The sequence below is a fragment of the Lissotriton vulgaris genome, chromosome 3_1 (assembly GCF_964263255.1).
Source record: "Lissotriton vulgaris chromosome 3_1, aLisVul1.2, whole genome shotgun sequence".
In the NCBI taxonomy this organism is placed as follows: domain Eukaryota; kingdom Metazoa; phylum Chordata; class Amphibia; order Caudata; family Salamandridae; genus Lissotriton; species Lissotriton vulgaris.
The window spans coordinates 1,855,514,331-1,855,529,504 of record NC_141689.1 but is presented as its reverse complement, the minus strand read 5'-3'; the positions used below and the strand labels follow the sequence as shown (position 1 = coordinate 1,855,529,504).

The window sequence follows — 15,174 nt, the reverse complement described above, 5'->3', positions numbered from 1 at the left end:
GCAGGACGGGGATGTGGAAATATGCGTCCTGCAAGTCCAACGCTACCATCCAGTCTCCTGGGTCTAGGGCAGCCAAGACCTGAGCCAGTGTCAGCATTTTGAACTTCTCCTTCCGGAGGAAGCCGTTGACGTTCCTCAGATCCAAGATAGGGCGTAGGCCCCCTTTGCCCATCTTGGGTACCAGGAAGTAGTGGGAGTAGCAACCACGTCCTACTTCTGGCCCAGGAACGCGCTCGATGGCCCCCTTGGCCAAGAGGGCCGAAACTTCCTCCTGCAGGAGCCGCAAGTGATCCCCCGATACGCGATGGTGTTGCGGTGGCATGGCTTGAGGGGTCGTCTCGAAGGGGAGGGAGTAGCCCCTTCGGACGATCTGCAGCACCCACCTGTCCGAAGTGACTGTGCGCCAGTGAGAGTGGTGATGGCGAACCCTGCCTCCCACTGGCGTCACATGGGCCGAAAAGCACGGACTAGGAGGGTTTAGAGGCGGATGCTGCGGGGGCAGGTGTGGACTGGCTCCGCTTGTTTCCCCGACCGCCTCCACGGCGGTTTCCACGGCCGCCGCCGCGCTGGACGACAGTTTGCGGCGAGTGGCTGGCGGCACGTGTGGGGGCGCCCCTTCCCTGGCCACGAAAGGAGCGAAAGGCACCCATTTGCTGGCACGGGGCCGAGAGGCCCAAGGACTTGACCGTAGCCCTGGAGTCTTTAAAGCGCTCAAGCGCGTGGTCTGCCATGTCGCCAAAGAGGCGACGGCCATCGAACGGCATGTCCATGAGTGTATTTTGGACGTCTGCCGAGAAGTTGGCGGATCTCAGCAGGCGTGGCGTCGTACCGCCACCGGCGTAGCCCTCGCTCTGCCCAGCGATTCAGTAGTATACAGTCCGCACCTGATTGAATACTTTGCTGCGTCCCGGCCAACCACTAGGGCTTGGCCGAGTTTGGCCCGTACCTCCAACGGACACTCTGGCAGCACTTCCGCCACCGTTTCCCAGAGAGTGGGTGTAACGGCCCAAGAGGCATGCAGTGTTGGAAGACCGCAGTCCCAAGCTAAGGGACGAGAAGATCTTCTTGCCATAGTTCTCGTACCTCTTGGACTCCCTGTCCGGCGGGGCCGTCGAGGAGGCGGTCTGGGAGTTAGAGGCCTGGATAACCAGACTCTCGGGGGTGGGGTGGGTGGACAGGAAACATGGGTCGCCCAGGGCCGGGCGGTGACGTCTGGCCACGTTCCTATCTACAGGCGAACCTGTAGCGGGCCTGGACCAAGTGCCCAAAAGAACGTCCGTCAAGGCCTCATTAAACGGCAGCAGAGGCTCCATGGAGCATGACTGCGGCTTAAGGACCTCAGTGAGGAGGTTAGTCCTCACGGCCGCGACGGGGAGCTCAAGGCCCAAGGCCTTGGCAGCCCTCGTCCACACCACACCATAAGTAGCACCCTCCTCCGAAGCCAAGGTAGGAGGAGAGACAAATCCAGGGTCTGGAGAGGTGTCCAGGCCACTGGCCTCCCCAAGGTCTCCTGTCCAGTCCATGCCAGAGGGTCCTCAGACCCCTCCGAATTCTCCTCTTCCCCCATCTCCTGAGATTCAGGGTCGTAATGGAATGAGGACGGTTCATAGAAACTAAAATCTCCAAACGGCGTCGAGATCGGCGTCGATAGGCGTCGTCACCGATTGAGAGGAGGCATCGGGGACGGCGCCACCCGAGGATGACGCCGGAGGGGACACCAACACGGACCGACGCCGGGGGGGTCGTAAGGTCCAACGGTGACGATCCATCGCCCGAGGAGGGTCCAGCCGCGCTCTGCGGCACCGGGCCCGAAGGCGCCGACGACGCCGGGGCCGCTGTACCCTGCGGCGCCGGGCCCGAGGGCACCGGCGGTGTCGGGATCGTGGGGCCCTGCGGCGCCGGGCCCGAAGGCGCCGGCGGCGTCGAGGCCGAAGCACTAGGGCCCCCAGACGGGTTCGCTGGGCCCGAAGGCACCGCGGAACCCGTCGGAGGAGAAAGGGACCTCATGGCCATGAGGAAACGCTCGATCTCCTCCGCAGTCGCGTTCAGCCCAGGGACCGGGGGGTATGGGGCCGAACGCGGCGCCCGCGACTCCCGAGGAGCCGCGTGGGCGGTGTCACCCGAACCCCCGGCCGCATCGCGCGAGCGTCGGGGGGAGTCAGAAGAGCGATGATGTCTCTTCGACTTCTTATGCTTCTTACCTGACGACTTGGACCCGGAGGAGTGGCGCCGACTCCCGGAGCTGTGACGGCTCCGTCCCCGCGACCTGTCCCTCGACCTCCCGTGGGACTGGGACCGGGACCTCACACGGCGCAGGGCCGACTGGCGGATTTCGAGTCGCCTAAGGGACTGCTCCCGCCTGGCCTTCCTCGAAAGGGCCCGACAGTCGGAGCAGGCCTCGTCGTCATGGTCGACGCCCAAACACATCAGGCACAGGCGGTGGGGATCCGTGACCGACATGGTACGGTCGCACTCGTCGCAATGCTTGAATCCGGGCATCCCTAACGGCACCGTCGGAGTCGTAAAGACTTCGAAATGGATCAAAAGATCACAAAAGTTTAGTCAAAAAGTGACTAGGGAACTGCTCTTTCCAGATCTGCGGTGGCTGGCGCGGAAAAAAGAAGAACTGACGTCAGCACGCGGAGGCGGCGTCTAAGTACTCAGACGACGTCATCGCGGCGCCCACGACGCCGACGACGGACGCGGAGCCGCAGACGACGCCTACCGACGCGCAAGGGTACTGCTACGCAAAACTTTCCGGATCCAGTCTGACGCCTGGGGATATTCTAAGGTAAGGAATCTATCACTAACGTGTCTCTTTCAGATTTGCAAGTACTTAAAAATGTACTCTGTAATATCCCAAATTCTTCTTTCAATTATGTAAATGATCGAAATCCTTGTCCATCATATAACTGCCCAAGCTGTATTATACCACAACTTTGCCACCCTCTCCCCACATAATCATGAAATATATCAGAAAATCTCGGATTTCCCCATAAATTGGTATATGCGTGCAGCTCAGGCAATGTATAAGCCTTGCATATATCTTGTTAGATCCAAGCAAGGTGTCTAACTACCTTAAATCAAACCCTCTTGTAATAGTTAGAGTCGGCCATTTATACAATAAAAACCGTGTGTTTGGACCACAAGCCACCTGGTATGAAAGCCAAATCCTCCCGGAACGAGGCCCATTGAGTAAAGTTTGAATCCGACAACAAAAGCAGCCCAGAAATATACTTAAAAGTCTGGGAGTTTAAAACCGCCTTATTCGTATGATAGTTTAATGTACCTAAGAGCTCTCCGTGCCCACAGGTAGCCCCATATAAAACTGCCTACAGCACTATCTAACCGCTTAAAAAATTATAATGGCACCCTTAATGGAATAGTATGAAACCGGTACAAAAACTTGAGAAGGATGCTCATTTTTACTGCGTTACACCTCCCAATTATACTAAGGGGTAACCTATGCCCACTACGCATATTTACAGCCAGCTTTTTCAACAGTAGCTCGTAATTTAGATCAATCAAATCATCAGTTTGACAACTAAGACACACTCCAAGGTATGTAGCCATTCTTGTGATTCCTAATGTAATTGAGGCAGTTTCAGGTTGAACATGTAGGATCGTCTGTGTCTTATCCACTTAATTTGTAGCCAGAGAAAGAACCGAAAAGCTGGGCCTCTTGTGTATTTTCAGCTATAGCTTTTACAGGTCTCGTAGTAAAAGTATTAATGTCATCAGCGTATGCAGTTAGTTTTAATTCCTTACCATTTAGGGACACTGGAGAGATATGAGCATTATGAAGAAAATGCTTTATAAAAGGCTCGATATAAAGAGCAAATAATAATGGGAAAAACGGGCATCCCTGCCGCGTGCCCCTCTGAATACTAAAGAAAGATGAAGAGGAACTATTAAGCTTGACAGCAGCGGTCGGTTTCTGTACCGCCGAGATAAACCTCTGTGAAAGAAGGTGTGAAAGGAAAAGGCCCCAAAACTGTTTGGGCAGGTAAAGGAGGTAAAGGCCGGGGCGTTGGAGTAAAAACGCAAGTGACGGACACACTGGGTAATTTCAAGGAAACAGTAGTAAACGCTGCCAATGTCAGTCCTAGGGGGAGCCCTCTCCGGAAATGGGTTTCTTCAAAGGATGAGGTAAAAGCCATTATCTCTAGGTTATCTAATCCTGGAACAACAGACGACGAACGTCTAGTACCGGTAGCAAATATCTCTGAGGGTGTATTCACGATGAATGTGGGCGTCGAGGATCTGGATGCCCAGGGCAGTTTGCAAGATGGGTCTAATGATGGCTGTCAAAGTCTCCTCCAAGTGTCAACAGCTACGCCGGTAGCACAAGTCGAGGGGATTATGTCTTTCACTCCTACAATATCTTCCATATTATTTCCCACACTGATACCTGCATTAGAAAAAGGAATTACTGATAAGGCTCCACCTGCTGCTAGCGTTGATGAGGAACCTTCAGTCTCTAGAATCATGCAGGTGCTAGTCATTCACAGAGCCGAAGCTCAAGACTATTATCAGCAGGCCAAGGCTGATAATAGAGAGATCAAGCAAGCTATGTTAGATGTGACTTCCAAGGTGACACATCTCTCTTCCGAGGTTATTGATCTTCAACAATGAGTTGCAGCTGTAGAGGAGGTAAATACTCATACTGTGAATTTGGTAAAAACGCAAGATTCTCAAATGACTCATATTCAAGTCAAGATTGAAGACCTTGAGAACCGGCAGCAGCGCCAGAACTTAAGGATTTTTGGTATTCCAGAAGGAAGGGAAGGCTCGGACCCGCGAGACTTCGCCGTAAATCTTTTCAGAACACCTTTACCGACCAGATTGCCTCTGTTTCTTTCCCAAGACAATCGAGCTAAACCTAATTTTGTACTGCCTTTCCTTGTGTTTCTGAGTAATTTTTTGCTTCGTCAAGCAATTTATTTGAAGGCGCGTCCATCAGCTCCTGTCAAATTCGATACTATGTCTGTACGCTCGGACCTGTGAAAATAAACAATGGAAAAGCGATGGCGGCTGCGTCAACTTATGGATCCCTTAAAAGCTGTGTGCTCACAGGTTTTCTTGCAAGAGCTGGCCTGTCTAAAGATCATAAAGGATGGTCGTACGCATTTCTTTTTCAATGAGCAGGAGGCTAAACAAGCATTTTTTAAGTGGCAGCCCACTGCTAAAGATTGATTTGATGTGTAAAGGGTGCATTCTTGTGATAATAGACAACAATTTAAACAAGAGACTGCTTAAGCTATAAGTCTTTCAAAGTACTGCTATGACTTGCTGTTTTGATTTGTTTTTGATACTACTATACGCTTACTAAGGGTGGAATGGGCGGGGTGTGGTGGGTTCACTGGGGTTTCTGAGGGGGGAGCGAAGGTTGCGTCTTCTGCATGCTGTCAACTTGGGACAGCAAGGAAGGGGCGATTCCTTTTTTCAGACACAAAGGTGGGGGTCTGGAAGGGTAGAGTATGGTAGTCGGCTGTCTGTGGTTGTTTTTTCGGTTTAGGAGGTGGGGGGGGGGTGTCAGGGAGGGAGGGGGATAAATAGCCAAAGTTTAGCAATAGATGCACAGATGGAGCACAGGAGTAAGGAGCACATACCGAGGGGGAAGGAGACTGGATTGAATATACAAATTTTGTTAAATGCCGTGTGTTAAGAACATGTGTTGGAATGTATCAGGGCTTATTCGGGTCAGTAAACGACGGTTGGTAATGGAAGAACTTAAGGTATTCAAACCTCAAATATTAGGGTTTGCTGAAACACATATCGCCTTTAAGGATAGAGCCCTTTTTAAACAACTTTTTTTTTTTTAACATCATTTTTATTGCATCACCAATATAAATATACAGACAATACAATTATCAGTTATAATATAACATGTACAGGCGTAGTATGATCCAGTCGATCTCCATTCGGGGGGTCACTTCAGCCTTGGCGCGGTTGACCACATCCCTGCCCAGTTCTTGTAGCTCCTTACAATGCCTGATCGCTTCCTTAAGCAAATAACCCTGGGTTGCTTTTGCAGTTTTCACCCCTCCCCCTCCCCAAATTTCGGTGCCCCAACATCCCTCCAAAGCAGCCTCCTACCCACCCTCCCCCGTGGTCGCTCTGCGCTGGACTAACAGTGTAAAAGTATCCGGTGTGATGCAGGAGGAAGTAATCTTTCACTAAGGTGTGTTCTCCTGTGAAGTGATGGGGTCCGCCCCGTCCAGTTCGCTCACGCCATCCTGCCCCTCATCGTCCACATCCCGGAGCGCCTGCACCATCACTTCCCATGCAGTCGCCCTTTCCAGAGCTTTCTCATCATTCAACCTCCATGCCATCTGATACCGTAAGGTACTTTCACACGCGGCCCATCTCAGGCATTCCCCATACCATCTTTTATACGTGGGCCCCGCTTTGGACTTCCAGTTCCTTGTGATCTCCCGCTTGGCCAGAATGAGCCCCAAGTCCATAAATTTACTAGTCATCGTGTTCCTAGGCGTGTGCGGGAACCAATGGAGGACACCAACCGCTTTGGTAAACTGGATATCCCTATCCGTCGCAACGTTAAGGGCCCGCCCCACTTCCTGCCAATAGTCTCCCAGAGCGGGGCAATCCCACAGCATATGGCATAAATCCGCCCCAACTGTATTACATCTGGGGCAGGCAGCGTCGGTCGCCCCAAAATACTGTTGGATTTTCCCGGGGGTGAGGTATGCCCTGTGGATGATATAGAAATGAATCAATTGAAACCTGGCATTTCTCGAGCTCTTCCGTGCCCGCCTTAGCAACTGGCCCCAGGTCGTGTCTGGTATCTCCACCTGAAGGTCCAGCTCCCATTTGGCCTTCAGGGCCGCCAAAGGCTGCAAGGCCTCCCGCTGCATCCTAGCGTACAAGCATGTGACTGCCTTAAAGGTTCCCGCCGCCATCATGGTGTACTGGCAGGCCATCGAGGTGCCCGGCTCCTGCAGCTCTTCCCCCCAGTGAGCTTGCATGGCGCCTGTGACTGCTGCGTGCAGCAAGTAGTCGCCCCTCGGAAGGTCAAATCGCTCCTGCAGGCCCTGGAACGGCAGCAAAACCCCATCTTCATAAAGGTCGCCCAACATTTGTATTCCCGCCTCCTCCCAACCTAGTAAGCGCGACCAGTCGCCTCCATGCGGGAGGGCGGTGACCATCCCCAGCGGAATTTCGGGGGCATACATAAAGCGGACACCCGCCCGCTTACGGGCCCGGTCCCAGCAAAGCCGGAACGTCTGCTCCTCGGCCGTCAGGTCTCCCACCCGGAGCTTCTGGTGCAGCGTAATATACGCCAGCACATGTCGCGGGGTACCTTCCATCCTCGCGTCCTCGGGGCCTCTATACACCCTCGCCACCTCCTGAGTAAAGGTCTGCAGCTGCGCGGCCAAGTAGTATCCTTAAAAATCCGGCACCGCCATCCCTCCATCATCTTTGGGGCGCAACAGGGTATCGAGCGCTATGCGCCTCCTTCCCGTGCCCCACAAAAAGGCTATGACCAACGACCTTAGGCGTTTGAAAACAGAACTCGGGACCCACACCGGGAGCGTCCTAAAATAGTACAAAAGCCTGGGCAGGGCCACCATCTTAAGCAGGGAGACTCTACCCGCCAGGGACAACGGCAGAGTTGCCCAGAAGTCCATGGACCCCCGCAGAGCGTTGATGCAGCGAGTAATATTGCCATCCAGGATGTCGGACGGGGTGTGGTAAACATAGACCCCCAAATAGTGCAGGCAGCGCGGCTCCCACCGGAGTTCCTGAGCAGTGAGCGGGCATGGTTCACCCGGCCTCAGGGGGAACAGACAGGATTTAGGCCAGTTGACCCTCAGGCCCGACAACCGGCCGAACTGCCCCAGTAGCTGCCGCGCCCCCTGAAGTTCGGGGCCCGCATCGGCCAAAAACATCAGCAGGTCATCTGCGTACAGAGATATGAATTGCGGTCTCCCCCTAAATGATAAGCCTGCGTAGTGGCGGCCCAGTCTGGCTTCCGCCGCGAAGGGTTCCATCGCCAACGCGAATAGGAGCGGGGATAGGGAACAACCCTGTCTAGTGCCACGTTTAATCGGGTATTGTCCCGAGATCAGTGTGCCCACCCGAACCCTCGCTACCGCCTCGGTGTACAGGACCTTGGTCCACTTTATATATCCGTCCCCCAGCCCGAAGCGACGCATCACCTCATACAAGTACCCCCATTCAAGGCTGTCAAATGCCTTCTCAATATCAATGGAGAGGACAAATGGGGAGATGGCGTCAGGCCAGTCCGCGCCCATCAGTCTCGTGAGCCTACGAATGTTATGAGTGGTGTTGCGTGTTGGTATGAAACCACACTGGTCACCGTGAACCAGGCTCGTCATGTGCACCAGCAGTCTGTTGGCCAAAATTTTACTGAGGATCTTGTAGTCCGTCGTCAACATAGACAACGGACGATACGAGGACAGAGCCGCACTCTCTCTGCCCGGTTTCAGGAGCGAGATCATGAGGGCTTCGCACATGGAGCCCGGGAGTCGGCCCTTCGCCTGTGCCTCGTTGTACACCTCGTGCAGCCGTGGGGCAAGGTGCTCTAGGTATTTACCATAAAATTCGATTGGCAGTCCGTCGAGTCCCGGGGTCTTATTTCTAGCCATCTGCTTTACAGCACAACCTATTTCCCCAAGAGAGATGGGCCGACCTAGCTCTTCCGCCTCCGAGTCCTCCACTCGCGGCAACTGTAACCCGTCCAAAAACTCTTCAAGCTCGTCCGCCCTTCCCGTTCCACCACTCTCATAGAGCCCCTCATAATAAGCACGAAACTTATTCAGGATCCCGGGTTGAGTGTGGCAGGGCTCCTCCCCTGGCTCCTGGATCCCCATGATCGGCACACCCCTCCGGACGGGGTTAGCAAGCCAAGCCAGCATCGACCCCGCCTTATCACCTTCCGCATGCGCTCTTGCCATGTACTCCTTGTGGTCAAAACTGCGCAGCCGCTCTAGCTCTACCGCCAGCCCCTCCCGTGCCCCGCTAAGCCCCTCCTGCAACTCAGGGTGATTCGGGCGCCTCTTCTCTAGGTCCCTCAGCCGCGTCTCAGCCTTATCTAAGTCATCCAGCAGTGTTTTCCGAGCCCCTGCCGTGTGTCCAATACAGTGTCCCCGCACCACCACCTTAAACGCATCCCATTCGATCGCCCTAGTGGAGGCCGAGCCACTGTTCACCTCAAAATATCTCTCAATGCGCTCACCCAGGGCCTCTCTGAACAACAAGTCATCCAGGGTGTCAGGTTGCAGGCGCCATGTTGGCACGCAGTTAACAGACACCATCCATTCCAGAGATATCAACAAAGGGTTGTGGTCCGATAGCGTCCTGGCCAAATATTCCGCCCCTCCCACCGCGGGGAGCACACACGCCGAGCAAAGAAACGCATCCAGCCTCACGTGCAGGTCATGTAGGTGCGAGTGAAAGGAATAGTCCCTAGTGGTGGGGTGCAACGCCCTCCATGCATCCGTGAGGGCCCAGCTTTCCTGCCATTCCAACCTACGCTTAGCGACCCTATGCACTGGGGACGCGCGCAGCGGGGGATGGGATCTATCTAGTAACACATCCTCAACTGAGTTGAAGTCCCCCCCCAAAAGGACCGGCCCTGCCAAATAACCCGCCAGTTTGCCCGAGATGGTAGACAAGAAGGCGGGGAGGTCTACATTAGGAGCATACACATTACATAGAGATATCACCCTGCCGCTCAGCCTCCCCTCCACCGCTACATATCTGCCCTCCGGGTCCACCACTGACTTCGAGACCTGGAAGGGGACCCCCGCCCGTATCCAAATCAGTGCCCCCCTTGCAAAAGCCGAAAATGTCGTGTAAAATAACTGCCCCCTCCAGCGCCTCTGCAGAGCAGCCCCCTCCTGCTTGTTAAGATGCGTCTCCTGCAGGAAAGCTATATGAACCCCCCTACGTTTGAGGTACGCCTGGACTTTATGTCTGCGCGTCATGGACTGCATACCCCGCACATTCCAGGTCACACATTTCAGCGCCCCAGCACTAGCCATCCCCCCGTACACAACCGGACCAAGGAGCAAAGAACAATGTCCGCATAAGTCCCGCGACCACGGGTCCACCCACCCACCCTCTCCAAACAGGAAGCTGAACCCCTCCAACAACAACTACCCCCCGAGCAACCCCAACTGCTCGTATCGCCCACCCCCCAGGACAGGCCCCCCCGCAACTGGAAGTACCCCCATCCAAACCAACACTCCCGACCACCCCTCAAGGAAAGGCAATAGTCGCAGTCCCCACTGCGGTGACCTTAAGGGCCAGTAAGGCGTGGCTCAATGCAAGGTAACCTCAAAACAAATCAGCCCCGTGCACTCCATCCCACAATCCCCACCTTACAGCCCCCCAAAACCTCAATCAATAACGTTCCATTGCTGCGGGCCCAGTGCCCCGGTGTCCAACCAACAAGTTCACTCCACCAGTTCAGTTCAACACGCCTCCAGTATCTCCCCCGAAGTCTGCGGCGTCACAACAGGGCCCCGGGCTCCACCAAATTCCGACTGCCCAGTCTCTGAGCCCGTGCCCGGGTCTTCCGATTCCGTGCCCTTCCCGGACCGACTCCTGGCGGTCCTAGATAAGTCCACTACCGCCTGCAGTGCCGCCTGCCTCTCCGCCTCCGTCTGCGACACCGATGGTTTTCCGGTCCTCTTGCGGTTCCTCCTGATCCGTTGGGATTGCCTGACCGGTTGCGCCACCTTAGCCTCCTCCTCCCTGGCCTTAGCACCATCCGTACCCGCTTTATAGGTGTCCCACCAGTCCCAAGCGTCCGCGGAGGTCGTGAAGAATAATGTTTTCTCATCCACCACCACTCTTAGCTTGGCAGGGAACAACAGGGAGTACTTGATGCCTTCCTGGCGGAGCTCCCGTTTGAGGGACAGAAAATTTGCCCGGAGCCGCTGCGTTTCAAATGTATAGTCCTGGAACATGGTGACTCTATTGTTATCCACTTGAAACGGCCCGCTTCTCTCGCCCTCTGTAGGAGCCAGTCTCTGTCCCGGTAGTGGAGCAACTTAAACACCACTGGGCGAGGAGGGAGGCCCAGGGCTGGCGGGCGCGCTGGAACTCTATGTGCCCGCTCTAGGGAGAAGAAGGGGGACAATCCTTCCGGTGCTACCTCCGTCCGCAACCAGTTATCAAGGTAGCCCACCATGTCGTCGCCTTCGATTTTTTCCGGCAGGCCCACTAGGCGAACGTTGTTGCGTCTGTTTCGGTTTTCCGCATCTTCGGCCCTCCTTTCTAGCACCTTCAGACGGTCCATCACGTCCGCCATCTGGGCCTTCAGCGTGGCTTGGCCCGGGGCTAATTCTTTAACCGTGGTCTCCACGGACTTCACCCTGTCCTTAAGTTTGTCATGGTCGGCCTTCAGGAGGCCCAAACCTGTCGCCACCTGAGCTATATCCTGCTGCAGAGCGTCCTTAGTGGCGGCAATGGCCTCCAGGATACGATCCTGCATCCGCTGCAATGCTGCTTGGTCTCGCTCCGCTCCCTCCGCGGCCTCAGTATCGGTCGCGCCATCCCCCTTCCCTTTCGTCTTCCCCATCTTGGCCGGCTCGTTCGGCGGCCTCCGGATATTGTCCTGGATGTCCTCCGTTTGCCGTTGGGTCCCACCCTACAGCAGGGCTCCCGGGTCCGAGGTTATCTCCAGAACTCAGGAAGCACTGAACGACCGCAGCCCGGCCGGCGCCAGTCGTGCCAGGGGCCCAGGGTTCTCGTCGCTGGGTCACTATCGCACTGTTGTCGCCCCTACCAGGGGGAGTCCCCAGTCTCTGCCCGAGGGCGCGCCCAAGGTCCACTCAGCACCTGGGGGGGAGAGGCGCGATGCAGCCGTCAACACCCCTGTGTCACCAGGGAGCAGTCCTTAGCAGGTCTCCAGGCAGATGTCTCCGCCGCTTCAGAGTCTCATGCCCTCGCCGCCATTTTGGGGTCCTCGACTTCTCGCCCGGGTCCAACTTTCAAAGCCAAAATATCGCTGTTGAATGGCTCGATGTCGTCTTCCGTGGGCCCCGGGCCCTCCGCAGTGCCTTCCAGTATCGGATGATACTGGTTATATCGGGGTCCGATCAGATATTCAGGATATTTTCCGGGATCGGGCACGGAGCTCCGAGCTCACGCTGCCTACCTCCTCGGCATCCAAGCCACGCCCCTTCGCCCTTTTTAAACAACTTGGATAGGAGTTGTGTGTACCTCACAATCAGGTTCTATTCGAGGGGTAGCCATATTGAAGTCCAAGCAATGCAAAGTTAAGGTATTTCGAACAATGGCCGATTCTAAAGGGAGATGGGCAATCGCCCAACTCCTGATTTTTGGGCGCAAGGTCACGGCATATACGGTATATGGCCCTAATACCGCTGCCCGGAGATTATTTCTTTTTTATGCTCTGAATTACTGGAATGGGCAGGCGAACTCATAGTTATGGGAGACTTTAATTGTATTTTAGATTTAAAAAAACCGACACCACGAATACCCTAGCACGAGCTAAAATGGTTCAGACGAGGGCAGCCATATTTGACTTACTTCACATACATCAATTGGAGGATGCTTGGAGGAAATATTTCCAACAGTTCCAGGTTATACTTTTTTTTCAAATCTGCATAAACAGTATTCCAGAATCGATATGATTTTTACAAATAAAACTATGCTAGAAACTGCATCCATAGAAGTATGTCCTAAAATGACATCGTACCACAACCCTGTTATGCTGACATGTCAGCTTCAGTCTGGGGGGAAATAGTAAGCTAGGGAATTCTCTTTTCCTAGACATCTCCTTAACAACTCTGATTATGTGGAATATATGCAAGGAATATTTAGGGAATACCTAGAGAATAATCAAGGTACGGCATCTAGTACTATAGTCTGGGATTGTTTGAAGGTGTATGTGAGAGGGGCAACACTACAATATATTATCAAACACAATCGGCAAAATGCAACCCTGGTGAGGAAGGAAAATAGGCAGTACATAGAGTTAGAGCAGCAACATGCTAGAGCTATTGCTTTAAAGGATACTGGGGAGCAGATGACCTATTTGCAGGTTATCGAATTGAGAGCAAAGCTTGGGAGAAGGATAAGGGACAGAGTAGCTAGCAATTACCATAAATTCAAAATTAGACAATACACTGTGTCTAAAAAGTAAGACATGTGTAATTAAGTTTTACATGTCCTGGCAATGTAAAAACACCAAAGTCGTTTTTCACTGTTTTAGCATGCATACTTATTCATTTGTAGTTTCACAAAGATGCCATTGCGGACATAATTTTAGATAAAGCTTGTATTTACTTTGTTAAGCAGTTTCTCAGCATCCAACATTCATAGTACTGCAGGGTGAACAACTTAACATTTTTTTTTAGTAGCTTACTGTTTTTGTATCATCTAACGTTGGCCTTCTCGCAACAATCCAAACTAATTTGGGCACATGAGATGGGGGAGGTTTTCCATTAATAAAGCTTTATTTTGCTAACGTTTCCATATATTTACTTAGTTCGTATGACTATGCAGAGAATGAGAAATATGAATGTACTATCATGGCCAACATGCTTGGACTGTATAGGACCAAAGAAAGGTGCCTGTTTAAAAATGAAACATTGAAAGACAAGTCATATAAAAATAGAACTCTCATGCTCTAGAATTTCACAACAGTTCAACTCTGTAGGTTATTCTATGGAATCTATGCACAACATCTTCATTTGGAAACCTAGAGTACCTAGTGTTACTGCTGAAACAACTCATATCCCCATTGATATGACAACCACAGCATTCCAATAACCTCATTGCGCAAACGTTTTGTATCTTCTAGCATATTCTTAGGCCAAGTATTACATACTAAAGCAGATAGATCCCTTTCACATCCTTGCACTAAAAATGAAGATTAAATAAATTCCATCCCCAACATTTTCATTGGTTATGACATGATAGATTATCTGAAGAAAGATGTTTTTCAATGAAAAATAAAAATCAATCCACAAAAGCAACAGAATGGCCAAGAACATATCATCTAGTCCATTTGACTTCATTGTTTTAAATTGAGGTATGCCTTATCACTCATTCTATAATTACCTGAGTTTCTAGGGTCTCCAACTTGCGCTTTCGTGCATGAAGGGCTTTACTTGGAAAAGCCCAAAAGTAATTTGAAGTTCCAATTCTCTCTGTGTCCACCATGGCATCATCAACTAAGCTTTGTAAGATCTCCTTTACGGACATTGATGCTATAATATCGAACATATAAAAGTTAAAAATAATATTTATGTATTATTAATGAAGATTTGCAAGTAGAATACCACAATATCAAATGTAATAATTTCAACATTGCATACAAAACAATAGGAGTTTAAGCAGCAACTTTAATATTAAGACTTGGGGAGCTCATACCTGATCCTCTGCTGTTTTCTGGCCGAGGGAAAGCCCGCGCGCTTACCGGCCCATCACCGCTACCATTACCCTGCTGGGCTTGAGGGGAGGCTGAACCACATTCACCAGCCTGCTTTGAGTAAAGGATGCCGCCGCCAGCACCTTGCAGGCGCCAGGAGGCGTTTAAAAATTGTCCAGTGCTCCCGCAGCGCGGGAGCTCATACCTGATCCTCTGCTGTTGTTTTCCGGCCGAGGGGAAGCCCGAGCGCTTACCGGCCTATCACCGCCACCATTACCCTGCTGGGCTTAAGGGGAGGCTGAACCACATTCCCCAGCCTGCTTTGCGTCAAGGACGCCGCTACCAGCACCATGCCAGTGCCAGGAGGCATTCAGGGCTCCAGCAGCGCGGGAGCTCATACCTGATACTCTGCTGTTGTTGCTGCCAGCTCCAGGAGGCGTTTAAAGATCGGCCAGGGCTCCCGCAGCGCATGACATGCTCGGGCGAGCCCGGGCCGCACCCGGGCCAAGGGAGAGCCAGTCTACGCCAGTCAGAGCCCAGAGGAGGATGGGCTGGGCCCTCCCTCTTGGTATTTTTTTGTTTGTTATTTTATCCCCCTCTCCCTTGGACTCGGATAGACTGGAAAGGTGTCAGTCCCTCTGTTAAGTAAGTTTGCTAGAAAATTTGTACTGATACTAGTTCTATTTAGTGTTACTTTATCCAGTCTGCCCAATGGCGAAAGTGAAGCGTACGGGGGAGATGGAGGGTACCCCATAATCTTTCCAGAATTCTACCCATGA

The 15,174-nt window shown here is 52.7% G+C and overlaps 1 protein-coding gene across 1 annotated transcript in view; it reads right to left on the bottom strand.

Annotated features, from left to right (window-relative positions):
* MND1 (meiotic nuclear divisions 1) overlaps window positions 1–15,174 on the bottom strand; it is a 403,567-nt gene that overhangs the window by 266,285 nt on the left and 122,108 nt on the right. The window contains exon 4 of the mRNA XM_086962315.1: window positions 14,086–14,234. Coding sequence (XP_086818441.1) covers window positions 14,086–14,234 — 149 coding nt within the window. The remainder of the gene's footprint in view (window positions 1–14,085; window positions 14,235–15,174) is intronic.